Raw genomic sequence first — 16046 nt, 5'->3', positions numbered from 1 at the left:
TTGGAAGTTCAAGAAATGATTAAGAATGATGATATTCAAAAATTCAAGGTCTATGCTTTAATGAAACCAATAACAGACATTTCAATAGCAATTCCATGTTTTCAAAGTTTATCGCCAATTGAAGCATGCTGCTATTTTGGATCTGTGAATATTTTTTATTATCTAAAAACAAATATGAATACCAAAATTACAAAGAAATGCATTCGATACTCATTTATCGGTGGGAATATAGCTATTATCAATGAATGCCAGGTATATCATCAAATAGATAAAATTTGTCTGAAATTTATTATTTATTCCCATAACATTACATACTTCGAATATATTTTGGAGAGGTTTCTATCAAAGATCAACGATTTTGATTTATGTGATATTGTTAATTCATCGAACCTTAAGGCAATGATTCTTTTTCTTGCGAAACATAACAATAATGTATTTTCAATTGATACTATTAAAAGAAAAATAATCAGATATACAATTCAAAAGAATATTAAAGAAATAATAGAATTAATTCTTTAAAAGGAAGAAGATAAACAAGGTTAAATAGCCCTTCATGTTGCAGTAAAAAATAATAATAGGGAAAAAACAAAGATTCATAGCATAATTGTACAAAAAATGCAAAAGATCTTATTTTGTTTGGTGCTGATATAAATCATAATGGAATAACTCCCCTTCATAATTCAGCAAAAGGTGCAGATAAAAATTCCGAAGATAATAATAGTGTGATATATGTCCAATATTCTGTATTACCTATACAAGGTACGATGGGAGCTCCTTTTTTAGCGCCAGCGGGGGCACATGAACCACTGGTCGCCCAAAGTGGGGGAGAATCCGATAGGAAAAATATAAAAGTTTTGTTCATCTAGTATATTTAGTTCATATTTTTTGAAGAAGATATCACCTGAATATAAATATTGATGATTTTCCTCAATATCATTGATGTTTATATAACATAAGTAGAATACAGCATACTTTTAAGATAATTTGTCATCAACTTTTTTTGACTATCGCAGATATCTTGTAACATAAGAGGAAAGTTCTTCTTTGATAATCATGATATTGATCAACATTATGCTTTTTAGATCCTTCATGCGTTTATTGAATGACTTTTACATGAACAATTAAATTATTCAAAATTTAATTGCTAAGTAAGATGTTTGATTGCATTATGAAAATAAAAGAATGAATTCATTCAAGGTGGGCATAATTCTATTCTAAGAAGGCAATTAGTGATATGAAAGGACTGAGGTAAAAATATGACAAAAAAAATGGCGAATAAAACAACATCTTTATACTTAGGAAATGTTGAAATATTCGATTCCGAAGAACAAGCAATTGATGAAATTTATGATGCCATTGGATATAAGCCAATAAACATACGTTTTATGAGAGATCCAGCATCCGGAAATCAACTTAACTATGGCTTTATTAAATTTAAGAATGCATCAGAAGCAACAGAGGCCATGAGACTCTTGAAAGGCTCATTGATGAGGAGAAGGCCAGGAGTTCGTTGGAATGTAAATTGGGGAACAGATAAAAACGAATCCACAGATGCAGACAGTCTCGTTAAAGCCGAAGGATATTCCGTATACGTCGGAAATATTCCAAATACCATTGATGATAACGCGTTGCTTGACTTTTTCAGAAATTACATTCCCTCAGCGATCAATGCACGTATTGTTTATGCCAATGGAGTTCATAAAGGCTTTGGCTTTGTTAAATTCTCAACTTACCAAGAATGCTTAAGCGCAATTGAAAAGTTAAATAATGTTAACGCCTGGGGACGCCCACTCAGAATTTTCGAAGCAGAAAATAATAGAATTCTTGGTGTCAACCAAGAAAATAACACAACTCTTTACATTTCCCAACTTGATCCAAATATTATCAATGAAGAGATTCTTACATCTACTTTCGGCCGCTACGGTAATGTAGTTTCCATCAAGATCGATCCAGTTAAGTTCAGCTGGGCTTTATTGAAGATGGAAACCCATTCCATGGCAGAATCAGCCATGAACGCACTCCAAGGAGCCAAATTCGGCGGCACATCAAAATGCGCTATTAACTGGGGCCGTGATGTCGATGATTCTTCTGTAAGTGACAAATCTTCCAGAATTTCGATTCCTTCAATGAAACCGACCAAACAAAACAGGAGAAATTACGTAGAATTCTACACAAAGGAAAATATCCACAAGATTATTAACATAATTCAGTCGATTTCGGAAAGTCAAAGAGAGCTTCCTTTACCAAACACAGATCCTCAAGTTGCGAACCGTGCTTACGCCAGACAATCTATTCCTGCATCAACTCTCTTTGATACCAAAGAATTTCACGATTATATTCCAAATGATCAGAACATTTGGTATTTTTAATGCAGTCTTTGTTCATTTTATAATACTAAACCTGTAAATTTTGCAGTTTTAACTACTAATTATTTTTTATTAATAAAGTTTTCAAAATTTTACTGTAGTTTTTGGATTTTGATCCATAAACATTGTAAATCTATTAATTTTATGAGCATTTGCAATATGTAAAATACTTTTCCTATAAAATTTACCAAATTTTATTCACAATTTCCTAAAAATTTATGAATTTAAACCCTCATAAAGCGACTAATTAATTGGCTATTAATGTCAAAATACAAATGATTTTCAATTGATTAGTGTTCGGGTACTTATCTTATCAATTTTTTGTGAAGAGAAATTTTATCTGAACACTAAATCATTTTTCGATAATGTTTGACTGGTTTGATGAACCAATTGTATACTACAGACGCTTTGCCCCAATGCGCTCCGGTGTCTTCGATTACATGTCACGTTGGATGGACTCTGTAGATCGTGAGATGGAAGAAGCATTCGGTGACTTTTATGATGCATTTACTCGTCGCCAAGTTCCTCATGATATGATCAAAGATGGCAACAAGAAGGAGAACAAGAAGGGTGCTAGCAAGAAGGGCAATGAGAAGCCAAAGAAGGAAACTAAGCATGAAGAAAAGGAAGCTGCCCAAAGCGAAGACGAAGTCGATGATGAAGAAAATCCACAATACTACTCAATCACATCATCAATGTACAGTGGCTCCGATGGTATCCAGCATATGCACCGTGAAGAAGTTGATTCAAAGAGTGGACTTCGCAAAGTTGTAGATACAAAACGTATCGGCAACAAGTCTGTTACTGTTCACGAAGTTACTGATAAGGATGGCAAAGTTGAGAAGCACCAAACTTTGAAGAACATCCATGACGATGAACTCGAAGACTTCTTGAAGAAGTGGAATGAAAGCAATGTTCCAGCACATTCCTCTCTTCCAGAACCAAAGGACAAGCCTAAGAAAGAAGAAAAGAAGGAAGAGAAGAAAGAAGAAAAGAAGGAAGTGAAGAAAGAAGAAAAGAAGGAAGAAAAACAATGACTAATGTATGCTAGCATGAAATAAAAACTTGAATTTATATAAAACAACAAACACTCTTTTTGTCTATGTAATATTATAAATTGAGATTTTCAGATTTTTAATTGTCACTTTTTTGTATTTGTAATATGTTATTTGCTTTTTCTTCTTTTGTAGCATCAACTATTGATGAATGCGTTGCTCCACGTGAGTATAGCATTTTAGATGTACCAGGAAAGAACTACACATTGAAATATGTATCTGTTCTCACTCGTCATGGTGCAAGATCTCCATTAGATCCATTCTTGGAGAGACAGCAGAGAGGTATATGGCGCTGTGATTCTGAAGATGCTCAAGCAGCTCACATGGAATCAAATCCAGTCGTTAAACCAAGAAGAGTTAAAACAATTCTCGATAATAGATTTGCAGAATACCCACCAAATTGCAAACTTGGCGATTTAATCATCGACGGTATGATCCAACACAAGCTTTTAGGTCAAAAATTACGTGAATTGTATTACGAAAAATTACACTTTATTCCCGAATATTTAGACCCAACAGTCGTTTTCGCTAGATGCACGGCTTACGATCGCACATTTAGAAGTGCAATTTCATTCATGTCTGGCTTATATGAACCAGCAGATCCAAATGAAGTTTTAGAAATCACAACAGGATCCCCATCATCAGATTCTCTCCGTCCAAAGAAAGACTTTTGCAAGGACTTCAATACAATGGCAAACGATTATTTCGGATCAAAGGAATTTACAGATTATTATCAGGAAACACTTAACTCAGTTCAACCTGTAATTAATTACCTCAACGTTACAGATGTTTCCTACTCCAAGCTCGATAAGATTTGCGATTGGGTTACGACAATGTTCTGCAATGAGCAGTATATGCCTGATGAAATCACATCTGACATGATCACAACATGCAGAAGATATCAGGGAACAATGCTCTACGGACTTTACAACAAGACAAGAGGTGTTGCCTTCTCATATGGAATGAGAGAAGTTTTGAAGTACCTTGATTCATATATCAATGGAGAGTCCACACAAAGATTCGTTCTCCTTTCAGCCCATGACTCGACCGTCGCTGCTTTCCTTTCCTTCCTCGGATTTAAGAACGATTTCATTCCTCCTCTTGCTTCCCACATCGTTATGGAAGTCTACAACGATGAAGCAGAGTCTGAATTATACGTAAGATTCGTTTTCAATGGCCAACCACTGAAGATTGATTTAATGGGCGACCAAGAACTGTTCAAGCTTCATGACTTTAGACAAAAGATTGGCCAATACCTTCTTTATTGCCCGGAGATGCCTTAAACTTATTTCTATTTATAAATTTTAAAAATTTTGTTGAAAGACATTTTAAATCATTAAAATTTGGAAGCGAAAATATCTGATTTTGGAATAATTATAGTTGTCGATTCTTGTTCATGACTTATATTTCCTAAATTTTCCTTTTTCAATGTAAATTTCGAAATTGAAATGGTTTCAATTGAAATAAAATGTTTGGAAATTGAAATTCATATCTATCATCTACGAACTAAATGGACCCTACAGTTTAAACCATTATGAAATATAATTGACTACATCGGGTGAATTTTCTTTTTTGATCAAAATTATTATACTACTATATGCATTATAATTCAGCAATTACAAAAATTTGAATGTACTACAATCACTTTTTGAATGATACTATTGATCAAATTGAATTCTCATCATATCACTTTGCGTCATCAGCTTTTCGTAATCGAAACCTATTTTGTACAATAGCCAAATAATATAAACTAAATTCCACCAATGATTTTTATAAACAAAACGGTCAATTTATACTCCTTTTAAGGTATATTATTTGGGCAGAAGAAATTGTGCCAAAATTGTATTCAATTTCCTCTCTTTAAAAATTTCAGTAAAAAACTTTTTGTGAATTTTACATTGTGAATATTTTGCTCTGAAAAAATGACTTTTATTAGACGCTCTGCTAGGGCAAATGAAAAAATAGCCTCGTTACCAGTATCAGAGCCATCAAAGGAAACTAAAATTATGTCAGAGTCAGCGAAAGCTTTTATAGAAGACAAATTCACTCAGATGTTTCAAGAAACTTCAGTTCGTCGAGATAAATACAACGCAGTTATGAATTCTCCAAATCTAAATCAAGAAGAAAAAGAAAAAATTCTCTCGCAATATGCACAAGAAGAATCAGATTTTGCAAGGAAATCGCGTAGTAAGATTAAAACGTCAAGATTTGAGCGTATTAAGTTGATTGGTAGGGGAGGGTTTGGCGAAGTTTGGCTTGTTAAAGATAATGAAGATCGGAATTTTTACGCATTAAAGGTTTTACGTAAGGCTGATATTATTATGAGCGAACAGATTCAAAATGTTCGAACAGAAAGAGATATTCTCGCACACTCCGACAATCCGTGGTTTACTTATTTGAATTGCTCCTTCCAGGATGAGGAAAGATTATACCTTGTCCTCGAATACGTGTGTGGCGGAGACTTAATGAATGCTCTTATTAAAAAAGGTGTTTTCGATAACGACACAGCAAAATTTTTCATCGCTGAGATGACATTAGCTGTGCATTCTGTTCATGAATTACACTTTTTACACAGAGACCTCAAGCCAGATAACGTTTTGATTACAGAATCAGGTCATATTAAGCTTACTGATTTTGGTCTTTCAAAGAATTACCAAGAGAACGATACACGTTTCCAGAAACTCAATGATGAAATCATTGAGCTCATTTCTGGACGTCCTTTAGACAGACCATTCCATGATAGAGGAACAGAAATAGGAACATGCTCTTATACAGCGCCAGAAATCTTAATTGGCAAGCCACCAACTACTTTATCTGATTTTTGGTCGTTAGGTGTCATTCTTTACGAAATGTTATACGGATTTGTCCCATTTATGGGTCAAACATCAAGAGAAACAGCTCTTCGTATCATAGCATGGAAGAGATGTTTAGTATATCCACAGATTGAAGGTCATCCAGTTTCTCCATTGGCTGTTGACTTATTACAACATCTGTTGTGCGATCCAGAGGACAGATATGGTTTTGAACAGATTATTGTCCATCCTTTCTTCCAAGGATTCGATTTCGACAATCCATTTTCTAATTCTCCGCCAATGGTTCCAGTCATTAAATCACCAACAGATACATCTCATTTCGATGAGATAGAACCAAGCGAACAACCTTTGGCTGCTTCAATTCCACTTGCAAATATTTCTCAATTTGCATTTCTCGGATTTACAATTAAACCAAAGTTTAGTCGCATTAACCGAAGGATTGCCTCCGTTGACTAGTATAGATTTGTTCCTGTTGTTTTTCTGTTTTGCTCATGCATTTATATTATAATAAATTTTTGTTTTTTATCTCTCAACTGCATATAATTGTTTTGCTATACCAATGCTCATTTGAATTACGGTTAATTCGACCATAAACAAATAAAATAATTTGAAAATTTTATAAGTCGATAAGCAATACAAAGTTTTGCTTGATAAAATATTTTTATCTATGAATATACTTATCATATAAACTATTAGCTCAAATGATGACAACGATTAAAACGGTTACCCGCATCAACTTGAATGACTTAATGATTGATTGTCCGAGATCTAGTTCATCGTCACAGCTCATATATGATTCTTCAAGCCAACATCCATTGGAACGTAGAAGGATCTTAGGGGCATTAAGAGAGAGGACTATATTCATTCAAAACAACATTCCTCCACCAATTTTACCAAAAACAATTGTTACGCCAAAAATACAGCCAGAAATAACTTTTGATGACAAAGCAGAGATCAAAGAACTAGTATCAAGGATCAATGACCACGTCAACCATATTTTGGCCGCCCAAGAATGCTCTTTAGAAGACAAACTTTACGACATTGACGCACAAACTCAGCGAAACCAAATACTTCAAGAGGAGCTAGAAAACAGACTCATTAAGATACAGAGACAGCTTGCATCTATGAAGAGAGAAAGCCAGTCAAAAACTCATCAATACGTAACTCAAAGACCCGAATTTACATCTACATATTCAGCTACTCCAAAGCCAATGAGAACGTATCAGAACGATGACTCTCCATTTGTTTTCAAGAGAATATGATACATTTTCATAAACTAAACATAAAAATTACGTATATAATTTTTTTTTATTAATAAACAAAATAATCATAGTAAATTTGGAATACATTGTCATCTACTTATATATTGAGAAACTGATTTACTGAACTGTGATGTAATTAGTTTCAAATAATATTTTCTAATTGGATTTATATAGTTTGTCCCAATTTTCGAGCAGTCTTTGAACAGCAGATTGCTTTTGGATACCAACAAATGTGACATCATCATCCTGGTAGTCTTCAAATTGAATTGAAGGTTTTCTTGGGAGAATTACAACATCATTATCATCTGAAGAGCTACTAGAGCGATAATCAGATGATTCTAAACCCTTCATAATCAAGCTTTTAGCGTAAGCTCGATTTGCAGGATTCATAAATGATATTTTTTTGTAAAAAAATTTTTGGACATAAATTCTTCTCAATTTAAAATTTTTGTCATTATAGACACATGTAAACTAAGAAATTGGCAAATGTCAGAAAAATAGTGTGATGACTCAACTTTGGGTCGGTAACACTGTAATTTGGAAAGATGAGGAATCACTTATGAGTGATGTCAAGCAAATGACAGGAAAGCAACCTAAATCTTGCTGGTTTGCAAAGGATAAAAGCACAGGAACTCATTTAAATTACGGTTTTCTTGTTTTCGCTTCGAAAAATAATGCAGCTGAAGTAATCCGTCTTCTCAATGGTACAGAGGTCCCGAATAGCAACGGAAACAAGTTCAAACTTGGTTGGGGAAATACAACTTTTGAATCCGACGCAGATACGATTGCAAAAGCAGAAGGCTTTTCATGTTACGTTGGTGGATTGCCATCTAGTGTTAAAGAAAGCGAGTTATTAGAGTTTTTCAAAAGATATTTTCCAAACGCAATAAATGCGAGACTTATTCGCGACGAAAAAGGAAATTCGAAAGGATACGGTTTTATTAAGTTTAATAAGCATCAAGAAGTGATTGACGCCATCCAAACTTTGAATAATGTTAATTTTAAGGGCCATCCGCTAAAAGTAAAGGAAGGAACACAGAACAGAGTTAGTACAAACGAAAACAACTCCCTAGATGTCAAAAATACTACTCTTTTTATTACAAATATTGATCCGGACGTTGTCAAAGAAGAGACACTTTTACAGAACTTCCATCAATACGGCAATGTTCTAAGTGTTAAAATCGATCCAAACAATCAATCTTGGGCAACAGTTGTCATGGAAACTCATACATCAGCAGAAAGTGCCAAAAACGCGCTTTCTGGATCCCAATTTGGTGGCACAACAAAAGCTGTTATCGAATGGGGTAAAGCAATTGATGATGCACCTGATACAAAACAAACAATTGTAGTTCCTATTTTAAATCCACCAAAAATCAGTAAAAAGAAGCAAGCTGCTTTCTTCAATGAAGAAAATACCAATAAAGTTGTCAATATTATGAGGATTTTCTCAGAACAAAATAGACAAAAACCACTTGAAAAATCTAACCCGATTATCGCAAATAGAATGGCTGCTTCATCAAGCTTAGACTTATCTCTTCAATATGAATCGCGTTTATACAGTCAAAATGTTCCTGAAGAAGCAAAATTCTGGTATTATTAAATTATTTTATAATTTTGTTTGTATTATAGAATATAATGATAAAGTTATTTGTTATAAAAGCATAGATTTCTAATTTTAATGCTTTTAATCTTTTCAACATTCATTTAAGTGTAATGTTATCTTAAAATGATGAAATGCGAGTGCAAATATTCTTAAAAGTATGTAAAGAAGCATCTCCTGTACTTTTGCTATTAAATGTATCTTTTTTTCGAGATGATTTGATGAATTTAATCCGAAATCTGAAAGAAGAAAATCGAATTTGCAATTTTAACCGATTATATGTTATGTTATTAATAAAATCGACTTGTCTTAGACGATAAAATTAAAGTGTTCAATAAAAAATTTTATTTAACTTATTTATATTCGTTTATAAGATGCAATTAGCATATCATCGATAAATAAGTTTTTGAGAGAATTGAAATGATTCTGGCCGTTGAAAATGAAAAACTGATCGTAATTTTTTTATAAAAAAATATCATGAGTCGTCCTGTTTTGGTTTTCATTAACCCGGCAAGTGGTGCAAACCTTGCTGGCCGCTTTATGGATAAGATAAAGGATATTGAAGGCGTTCATTATGTTAGATTGCCAGATGAACAACATACTTTCGCTGAAACTTACAAGGATTTGCTTCAAAATCACGAACTAAGAATTGTCGCAGCCGGAGGTGATGGCACCGTTAACTGGGTTGTCTCTTTAATGTCTAAAATCACTCCATTAGATTCTGATGATTGGAAACCGCCAATTGCTGTCTGCCCATTCGGCACAGGCAATGATATGTCACGATCATTAGGTTGGGGTGGTGGTATGTCCGAACGCGGCCTCAAAAAAGCAGCAAAATTCATTGAAAATGTCCGTACAAGCGACCACATCGAAAAAGGTGATATCTGGAAGATCAAGATGACACGTACCGATATTAGTGAAGTTTCCGAGAAGCAAATGCTTAACTACTTTTCAATTGGTGTCGATGCAGACATGGCCCACAAATTTGAGACATGGAGACACTGCTGCAGGTGATGCTTCTGCTGCCATTGCATGGCCTTAGCTTTATACGTTCCTATGGGCGTTGCAGCTCTCTGTGGAAATCCAGATCTCAGAAAATTCACCGAAATCAAAGTTACCGACACTGACGAGCAAGGAGTAGAAGCTACAAAGACATTGGACTTCAAGTGTGGCCAAAAAACATTTGTCATGCAAAATATTTCTTCAATTTACGGTGGAAAAGACCTTTGGAGGTCAAAGATTCCAAGAAGCCACTCTGATAAGAAGCTTGAATGCTCTATTGAAGGCGGCAGCTTCAAGCTCGGCCTCATGCAGCTTGGAATTCCAACTCAAACTCCACTTTGCCAAGCAACAAGCGTCAACATTACAACGGATGAGCCATGCGTCTTCCAAATTGATGGCGAAGCTGATATCTTAAACGGACCTGGCGTTTTTGAAGTTATCAGAACAGGTTCATATCCATTCTTATCAAAGAAATAGAATATCACATTTTCTCTGTTATTTAAACTTTGGAATTTACACTATCATTCTTATTTCAAATCAATTTTTTTTTATATTGCTAAATTGTTAGACTCTTAGATGCCAAGATATTCTATTGGGTCTCAGGATGAACAGTAAGAATGGTTATTTCTTGTAATTTAGAGTAAAACAGTTTTAATCGTTTTCATTTCATATCACATGACTGTCCTTCAATAAATTTTACCATCACTTTTCCCTCTATTTCATGTCACATGACTGTCCCCAATAATGAAATTTATAATGAATTTTAAATTTAATAATGGGAATTTCTCGCATATGTTCGTACATGAGCAAATACTATACCTTTTGCGAATAAAGAATTTTTTCATAAAAAATTTTTTTAGGAATTAGCATATCGGCGTTTTGCGACATTGCCAAACGCCAGATTTTAACCCGACATATGAGCATAAGCTCGTATATTGGAATAAACTCGACTTATTCCATATTAAAGTTATTATAATAATAAGGCACTTAATGTGCAAATCTAATTGAATTAGAAAATGCACATTAAATGCCTTATTATTATAATAACTTTAATATGGAATAAGTCGAGTTTATTCCAATATACGAGCTTATGCTCATATGTCGGGTTAAAATCTGGCGTTTGGCAATGTCGCAAAACGCCGATATGCTAATTCCTAAAAAAATTTTTTATGAAAAAATTCTTTATTCGCAAAAGGTATAGTATTTGCTCATGTACGAACATATGCGAGAAATTCCCATTATTAATTAACATCATTATAACTTATGAAATGTGTAAGCATAAATGACTTTTAAATTCGACTTATTGAAATTTTTTTTTCAATTTTTTAATGTCTCATCAAGACAGTCACCTAAGTGAATACAGTGATTTGCGAAATATACACAAATACTACATAGATTCATATAATACTTTGTATCAGCTAAAAACGAAAAATGAAGAAGAACTAAACTCAATTTACAAAATCATCAAAACAGAACTTATTGATTCAAAGAAATATCCTCCTGAAAGCATTATACGAGACATTTTGAACATAATTCCCTATAATAATCGCTATACAAAATCATATTTAGCTCTAGCGAAACATCTTTATGATGATTATCATGTAAAAAATGTAACTGATATTGAAGATATTTCTAGATACCTGTTTTCTAAAGAATACGGAATATTATTAGGCAAATATGTTTATTTCGACTGGAAAAATTTCAAAAATCTTGATATTCATTCAGAATATACAATTTACAGAGCCATTATGGATAATGACTTAAAATTATTCATTTCATTCACTGAAATGGAAGGATTTGATAAAAATCAATTGCTTAAATGTGATTTATATCCAAATTTTGATGGCGAATTTTCATTACTTGAATTATGTTCTTATCATGGAGCAGCTGATTGTTTCAAGTTTTTAAGAACCAAATTTAATTCAGAAATAACTTTTTATTGTCTTGCACTATCATTTTTAAGAGGAAATCCTGAGATCATGAGTGAATGCTTGAAATACAACAATACATATAATGATGGCGCGATGTATTCAATAAGCATGGAATATGCAATTATCTCACACAACATTGATTTTGTTCCATACTTGATGAATGAGCACAATTTAAAAATTAATTTAAATGATTGCATAAAATATAAAAATCTTGAATCATTTTTAGTTTATTTCGATCAAACTAATGATGTTAACAAATGTTTTAAATATTCGATAAATCTTGATATTCCATCAATTTGCGAATATTTCATTTCAAAAGGTGCAAATATCAATGAAAAATATAATCTAGAAAATACCGCACTTCATTATGCTGCATTGTATAACAGTAAAGAAATAATTAAACTACTTCTTTCACATCGTGCAAATGTCAATGAAAAAAATGCAGTTGAAGATACTGCTCTTCATACTGCAGCATGTGAAAACTGTAAAGATATTGTTGAACTTCTTCTTTCACATGGTGCAAACATCAATGAAAAAAATAGGAATGGAATGTCAGTTCTTCATTTAGCAGTATATTTTAATTGTAAAGAAGCAACTGAGTGTCTTATATCACACGGTACAAATATCAATGCAAAAGATAATCAAGGTGAAACGCCTCTTCACATTGCTGCAGAGAGAAATCATAAAGAAATGGTTGAACTTCTTCGTCAACATGGAGCAAACATCAATGAAAAAAATCATGATGGAAAAACACCTCTTCATGTTGCATCAAAAAATTATAGTATAGATTCTGCCAAACTTCTTCTTTCACTTGGTGCAAATATCAATTCAAAAGATAACATTGGAGAAACCGCTCTTCATATTGCGGCAGATAAAAATAATAAGGATATGGTTGCTCTTCTCCTTTCGCATGGTATAAAAATCAATGAAAAAAATAATTTACGCGAAAATGCTCTTCATAGTGCAGCATATAGTAATAGTAAAGACGCAGTCGAACTTCTTCTATCTCATGGTATTAAAGTCAATGAAAAAAATCAATATGGAAGAACCCCTCTTCATATTGCAGCCGAGAAAAAATTGCATAGAATTGGCGAAACTTCTTCTTTCTCATGGCGCAAAAGTCAATATAAAAGATGATCATGGCGAAACAGCTCTTAATAAGGCCTCACGCTATAATAATGACGAAATAGTGAGGCTTATTATTTCGTATGGAGCTAAAAAATAAAGAAATAGGTTCTGATTATTTAAAATCGAATTTGCACATTTTTTGCGTTTTTGGGGAAAAAATTTGGAGTTGACCATTATTAAAAATCAAATATAAGCTGGCCGATTTGGTTAATAGCCGCCTTTGAAACGTACCCCAAGGTAAAAAAATCTGGTTTATTCCGACTTAATACATATGTATCTGGATCAAAGATTCTCCCTCTAGAACACGTATGCTTAACGTAGGCGTCTGCAAAATGGCACAATTTTTGAGACTTTATGCCAGCCAGTGGCTTTTTCGAATTTTTGCTAAAAAAATCGTGCCTCGTGCAGTGGAAAGGATGTCGCCCTTCGGGCTCCACCCTTTCCACTGCACTCGGCAAATGCGCCCAAATATGAAATATGCTCATTATTATTTTTTCCTCTTTTCCCTCCTTTTTCTTTACATGGACGAATTGACTACTTTACACGGATTGATTTTTTAAATGCACAAATAATGCACAGATTGAATTTAGAATAATCGTTTTTGCATATTTTTTTGCACTTTTATGAAAACACAAGCTAAGGAAATCAATATATAATTGTAAGTTCATGATTAAGAAAAAGAACAACCAAATTACTACAAACGGATAAAAAAAGGTATTAATTTAATAAAACATAAAAAAATAAAAATTATTCCAAAGTCTTACAAAGTGATAAAAGTTCTGGCATTGCGTCAATAATCGCAGTTCTTCCTTCTCGTTGTTCATCAGCCTTGAGTTTCTTCACGCGATCGTATATCTCGTTGAGTTCAGCTGTGTGGTCGCAAAGTTTTTCTAGTTCATCCCTCAGCTTCCACCTTGCTTCGAACAGTCTTGAAACAACGTTTCTGTCCAGACCTTTTTGTATTGCCCCGTTAAAACTTTCTGCGTCCAAAAGATCCTTTTGCAGGGCATCCAAACGGTCATACCATCTTTGATGGCTTTTCTTGGCTTCCACGAGTGTTTCCGATGCATTTTCAGCAGTCTTTGATATTATTCTGATGCAGGATTGCATGTCTTTGTGCTTTTTCTGTTTGTATCTGGCGCATTTATCTCTAAGTTCTGCAAGATCAAGTAATTGACGAGTAATATACTGATCTAATATAGCAGATCTATCTGAATTATTCATTGGCTCAATAATCTTCCATATACTGTCGTAATTTCCTGTATCATATTTTATAATTTCGACTTGTGGCATTTTATTGAGCTTTTCAGTAGCAATTTCGATTTCCTTCTTAAGTAGATTGTATTTTGCTTCATGGATCTTCTTCTTTTTCCTTAATTGGTACTCGAAGAAACAAATAATTGCTTTAATTCCGTTTCCATTTGATTCTCTACCGGAGAATTGGAAGTTTGTGAGTTCCACGAGTGATTGTGAGAGCTCATCCATCAAGATATCCCTTTCTTCCATCTTACTTGCCATTACTTCGTTGAAAAATTCTTCAGAAAACTCCTGGGAAATGAGTTTCTGCTCTTCTATACGTTGTTGCCGCAAGTGCTTCTTCAGTTCTATTGTTTGGGTGTAGAGAGTTTCTTTTTGCCTCAAGTCGTCGAATAAAATGTCCATTTGCGTGTAAATACTGTTCAATTCTACGAGTTTCGGAGGATCGCAGACTTCCACGAGTCCCTTGTTACTGTAAATAACAGGTTCCTCGGCTTCGTAGATGTTTTTGATCTCCCATGGAGCGGCGACATTATTTAATGGGCCATTTCGACCGATTCCGCCGACAATGTAGACGTGGTCGTCAACTACGTAGGAAATGTGGTTGTATCTGCCCATTTTTTCGATAGATTTTGAGTTATGTCCGCTTAAATGATTTTTCGGAGTCCACATGACTGCAGGGTTATGATATGTAGCGGAAAGATCCCACAGATCACCAAGGATCTTACCGTTCTCGTCTAATCCACCGAAAACGCGTAATCTGTTTTGAATTAAAGAAACTGAACAAAAAACTCGAGGAGGAAGTCCATCTGCTTCCAAAGGAATACTTGTAGCTGTAAATGTATCCCCATTGAATTCGATACAAAGTATGTCTTTGCGTAAATATACAAAGCTTGCGCCTCCAATTACATATAATCGAGAACATCCTGCGTAATACCATAATATCGAACAATGTCCTTTTCTGCACGGTACTCTTTGTCCACAATTCGTTAATTTAGTCCATGAATTCTTTGAAATATTAAAACGCCAAATATCAAACTCCAAAATTGAAGGGCAAATTCCGCCTGTAAGGAGAAATGAATCGTCGTCAATAACTGTAAGGCTAAATAAATCGCGATTTACTGGAGATTCTCCTTTGACATCTAACATTTCAAAAGGAATTCCAATTTTGCCTTTAAAAACGGATAAGTACTCACCATCGACGCATTCGACTTTATATATATCATCGCCTACGGCAATTGCAGAGAACTTTGGTTGAACTATGTTGTTAATTGTCATAGGATTGTCACTTTTTTATTATGATATTTTATCATTCATCTGTTATCGGCGTGCAGAGTTTCCCATATTGGTTTCAATGGAGCAGTTGATTGTTTCAAGTTATTAAGATCAAAATTTAACTAAGAAATCCCTCAAACATGTCTAGAAATTCATTTTTATGTGGAAATCCAGAAATCATGATCATGAGTGAATGGGGTCCATTATAAATTCCCCCATTATTATGAATACGGTATCATTATTATAAATTCCATTTAATACGCATAATGGATTAATTCGAATAAAGGGTCAATTCGAATAACCGCCAAAAATGGAATAACGGGTTTTATGGAAATTCCATTTATTTTATCTGAATTT

At 33.8% G+C, this 16046-nt stretch overlaps 7 protein-coding genes and 2 pseudogenes across 9 annotated transcripts; 8 read left to right on the top strand and 1 right to left on the bottom strand.

Annotated features, from left to right (window-relative positions):
- Positions 1 to 1096: 1096 nt before the first annotated feature.
- TVAGG3_0515100 (RNA binding) lies at positions 1097 to 2413 on the top strand (the record flags this gene model as incomplete). Its single annotated transcript, XM_001294505.2, has 1 exon — positions 1269 to 2369. The coding sequence occupies one exon, from the start codon at positions 1269 to 1271 to the stop codon at positions 2367 to 2369; it is 1101 nt and encodes a 366-aa protein (XP_001294506.2).
- Positions 2414 to 2731: 318 nt separating this feature from the next.
- Positions 2732 to 3403, top strand: TVAGG3_0515090 (myeloid leukemia factor family; the record flags this gene model as incomplete). The annotated part of the gene is made up of 1 exon (XM_001294506.2): positions 2732 to 3403. One exon carries the CDS (start codon positions 2732 to 2734, stop codon positions 3401 to 3403), a length of 672 nt encoding a protein of 223 aa, XP_001294507.2.
- Positions 3404 to 3528: 125 nt separating this feature from the next.
- On the top strand, positions 3529 to 4704 carry TVAGG3_0515080 (acid phosphatase protein; the record flags this gene model as incomplete). The annotated part of the gene is made up of 1 exon (XM_051237072.1): positions 3529 to 4704. The coding sequence occupies one exon, from the start codon at positions 3529 to 3531 to the stop codon at positions 4702 to 4704; it is 1176 nt and encodes a 391-aa protein (XP_051094896.1).
- A 633-nt stretch (positions 4705 to 5337) lies between these two features.
- Positions 5338 to 6733, top strand: TVAGG3_0515070 (annotated as a pseudogene). The gene has a single exon: positions 5428 to 6695. A coding segment is annotated over exon 1 (1268 nt).
- Positions 6734 to 7969: 1236 nt separating this feature from the next.
- On the top strand, positions 7970 to 9513 carry TVAGG3_0515060 (RNA binding; the record flags this gene model as incomplete). Its single annotated transcript, XM_051237071.1, has 1 exon — positions 8713 to 9096. The coding sequence occupies one exon, from the start codon at positions 8713 to 8715 to the stop codon at positions 9094 to 9096; it is 384 nt and encodes a 127-aa protein (XP_051094895.1).
- Positions 9514 to 9573: 60 nt separating this feature from the next.
- On the top strand, positions 9574 to 10138 carry TVAGG3_0515050 (annotated as a pseudogene). Its single transcript has one exon. A coding segment is annotated over exon 1 (565 nt).
- Positions 10139 to 10146: 8 nt separating this feature from the next.
- TVAGG3_0515040 (protein kinase C-activating G-protein coupled receptor signaling pathway) lies at positions 10147 to 10617 on the top strand (the record flags this gene model as incomplete). Its single annotated transcript, XM_001282796.2, has 1 exon — positions 10153 to 10575. One exon carries the CDS (start codon positions 10153 to 10155, stop codon positions 10573 to 10575), a length of 423 nt encoding a protein of 140 aa, XP_001282797.1.
- A 2451-nt stretch (positions 10618 to 13068) lies between these two features.
- On the top strand, positions 13069 to 13254 carry TVAGG3_0515030 (Ankyrin repeat family; the record flags this gene model as incomplete). Its single annotated transcript, XM_001325674.1, has 1 exon — positions 13069 to 13254. One exon carries the CDS (start codon positions 13069 to 13071, stop codon positions 13252 to 13254), a length of 186 nt encoding a protein of 61 aa, XP_001325709.1.
- A 413-nt stretch (positions 13255 to 13667) lies between these two features.
- TVAGG3_0515020 (Kelch-type beta propeller family) lies at positions 13668 to 15702 on the bottom strand (the record flags this gene model as incomplete). Its single annotated transcript, XM_001325673.1, has 1 exon — positions 13905 to 15692. One exon carries the CDS (start codon positions 15690 to 15692, stop codon positions 13905 to 13907), a length of 1788 nt encoding a protein of 595 aa, XP_001325708.1.
- Positions 15703 to 16046: the final 344 nt, after the last annotated feature.

This window comes from Trichomonas vaginalis, chromosome II, assembly GCF_026262505.1.
Source record: "Trichomonas vaginalis G3 chromosome II, whole genome shotgun sequence".
NCBI classification, from domain to species: Eukaryota; Parabasalia; order Trichomonadida; family Trichomonadidae; genus Trichomonas; species Trichomonas vaginalis.
Note: the sequence above shows the minus strand (reverse complement) of the source record. Positions and strands in the feature narration are given on the sequence as shown.